At 40.9% G+C, this 2,990-nt stretch overlaps 1 protein-coding gene across 1 annotated transcript in view; it reads left to right on the forward strand.

Moving 5' to 3' along the window:
- Positions 1-2,990, forward strand: part of TMOD2 (tropomodulin 2) — a 46,776-nt gene that overhangs the window by 18,987 nt on the left and 24,799 nt on the right. Inside the window, exon 5 of the mRNA XM_004709432.2 lies at positions 117-170. Coding sequence (XP_004709489.2) covers positions 117-170 — 54 coding nt within the window. The remainder of the gene's footprint in view (positions 1-116; positions 171-2,990) is intronic.

The following is a 2,990-nucleotide window of genomic DNA, read 5'->3' on the forward strand; positions in this document are numbered from 1 at the left end:
CGTGGGTCTTTAACATGGGATTGAGGAGCCACAGAATGGTCCTTCAACTGCTCGTGTCTTCCCCATCTTAGAACATTCCGATCCCCACCCTGAAGGAGTTTGCCAAGGCGCTGGAGACCAACACTCATGTGAAGAAGTTCAGCCTGGCCGCCACCCGCAGCAACGACCCCGTCGCGATGGTGAGTGAAATATTTAGAAGTACATGAAAATATCAAATGATTTAGAGAAAGTGTTGTTAAATTGTTTTAGCAACACACAGTTTTAGATCTGGTCAATTTCTCTTCTACGCAATTAATGAACTAATGTAGTGATCATGAGACAGAAAAAAACTTGAGAACCCGTCAGGGACCTCAAATGAGTGAGGATTTTATTAACGCTATACTTTTAAAGAGAAAGGAAGATTCACTTATGCATTTAAATACTACCACGGAGTCCGTTCTGACGCATAGCCATCCTGTAGGACCGGGTAGGACTGCCCGGTAGCTGGGGGTTCTGAGAGTAACTCTTTGCTAGAGCAGCAAGCCGCCTCTTTCAGAGCGGCTGACCTTGCGGTTAGCAGCCAACCAGGGAGCCACTACACTACCAGAGATCCTTACACATTGAAATAATTACATTCAAATAATTGAATAAACATTCAGGTTTCGTTTTGCCCTTACTATAAATTTCCTAGCAGTTTTGTATTTACAGCTGTGTTCTTCCCCGCCAGCGAATAATAGCAGGGCTCTGAAACCCTACAGGGACTCTGTATTTAACATAAGAAATGTGAACGTATGCCTTCTTATAGGCTTTGAAGTGGATTAATGTTTCCAAACTACTTTAAACCACAACGTTTTGAAAAACAAATTTTTTTTGACATTTGTTGGCCAGAATATAAAAAAAAATTATCCAATAGCTCTATCCCTTATAGACATTTCATATAATTCAGCTAAATAAGGAAGCCTTTTAACCCAAGCAAGCACTATTGCATTCACCATCACCCCTGTTATCATGTTTTTCCTCCTGTTAATGACTTTTATCCAGCAGTTAGTAAGTCCCAGCACTGAGCTGTGTGCTTGATGTACATCATCGCACCCAATCTTCAGCAATGCTATTTGTACTAACTAGACCTGAGAAAAAGAGCCCTGGTGGCACTGTTGCTTAGGCATCAGGCTGTTAACCACAAGGTCAGTGGTTCAAACCCACCAGCCACTCCCAGGAAGAACAAAGAGGTTGCCCAACACCCTAAAGATTGAGCCTCAGAAACCCTGCATGAGGTTGTCGAGATCAGTCAGAATCAACTCAGTGGCAGTGGGTGAAAGGTGACACAGTGGTTAATCCCTTTGCTGCTAACTGAAAGCTCGCCAGTTCAAACTCATCCCTGTCTCTCTAGGGGAAAAGAAGTGATCATCTCCACAGGGGCTTTGCTGGAGAAAGACCTGGCATTCTGTGCACATAAAGCTTACGATGTAGAAAACCCCGTGGGGCGCTTTTACTCTGTCCCAGGCGTGACTGTGAATCTGAACTGACGTGGCAGCATCCAATAGCAATAGTATTCATATAATGTATTGCTCAATGTCACTTTGACAAAGGAGACAACTCGGGGAGGCTAAGTAACTTGCCTATGATAGCACAGCCAGTGGGGATCCTTTCCCGGGTCTTTCTGGTACCCCAGCCAGGGTGTGCTTAATCATTAAGCTACACTGTATTTACATACCCTGCCTGACTGTCAAACATTTGCTGCAGCAGGTCATTTATCAGCAGTCGGGTGTCAGACTGCGGTTCCACAGCATTGAGTGCTCAGGCCTGAGTCCAACGATAGTAAAAAAAAGGTTGACTTATCGTGTGTCGTTGGAAAGATCTAAAACAGTGTTAAGAGCAGCATGAAACGGGGAGGGAGGGGGGAAATGAGGAGCTGATGGCAGAGTCTTAAGGGGGGAGCAAATGTTTTGAGAATGATGAGGACAATGAATGTACACATGTGCTTTACACAGTGGATGTGTGGATGGATTGTGATAAGAGTTGTATGAGCCCCTAATAAAATGATTTTTTTTTTTAAAGTGGGTTGAAAGTTAAAACTGCCTAGCATAGTTTCTGGCCCTGAGCAGATGTCTGAAAAATACCCTTCAAATGAGAATATTTTCTCCAGCCATCATCACATCATCTAAATTTTCAGCTGAAAGAGAGAGAAGAGAAATCAAAGAGTGGGAGAAGGGTCATTATTGAGGAGGTTGATGAGTAGCTTAAACTGTTGAATATGAAGGTGGTGATCTGAAGTGTAAACCCCCACCTACCAGTAATTTATAATAAAAAAATTCATTTATAGGTTGAAAGCAGTTTTCAATGTGATACTTATCTTTAAATTCTAAAAATAGTAGAACTAGATCAGTTGTAATGTGAAATGAGCAGTGTAAAACTTTGTATCTGGTTTTGAAAATAATGATGGCAACATATGTACAAATGTGCTCGACACAGTGGATGGATGTATAGATTGTGATAAGAGTTATAAGAGCTCCCAATAAAATGATTTTAAAAAAACAAAAAAACTAAACACACACACACAAAATTCTTATCTAGTATGTGAATTTGTATTATCTCTGCCCTTTAGTAGACTTGTTTCCAACAAAGCAAAAACAGCCACAGAACACTCTGTATGTGAAAGAAACAGGGGGACGTATAAAAATCACTCATCATAGTTACTAGATTGTAGAGTAAAATTGGACAGATGGACATAGTTTGTGAACAGTACTGGTAAATAACCTAATTCCCACTCTATGTCAAATAACTAGCTGTGTGGCCTAAATACATCCCAAATATTATAACCTCTTTGAGATGATTTTTAATGGGACAACTATATGTCAAGGGTCCACTGTGTGGCAGGCATGGTGCTAGGAGCTGGGTTTTTTGTTTTTTTTTCATGCATGCCTGGGTTTATTTATTTATTTATTTAAACATTTTATTAGGGGCTCATACAACTGTTATCGCAATCCATACACACATCAATTGTGTAAAGC

The sequence above is a fragment of the Echinops telfairi genome, unplaced genomic scaffold (genome assembly GCF_000313985.2).
Source record: "Echinops telfairi isolate 266 unplaced genomic scaffold, ASM31398v2 ScPeMD7_8;HRSCAF=38, whole genome shotgun sequence".
NCBI classification, from domain to species: Eukaryota; Metazoa; Chordata; class Mammalia; order Afrosoricida; family Tenrecidae; genus Echinops; species Echinops telfairi.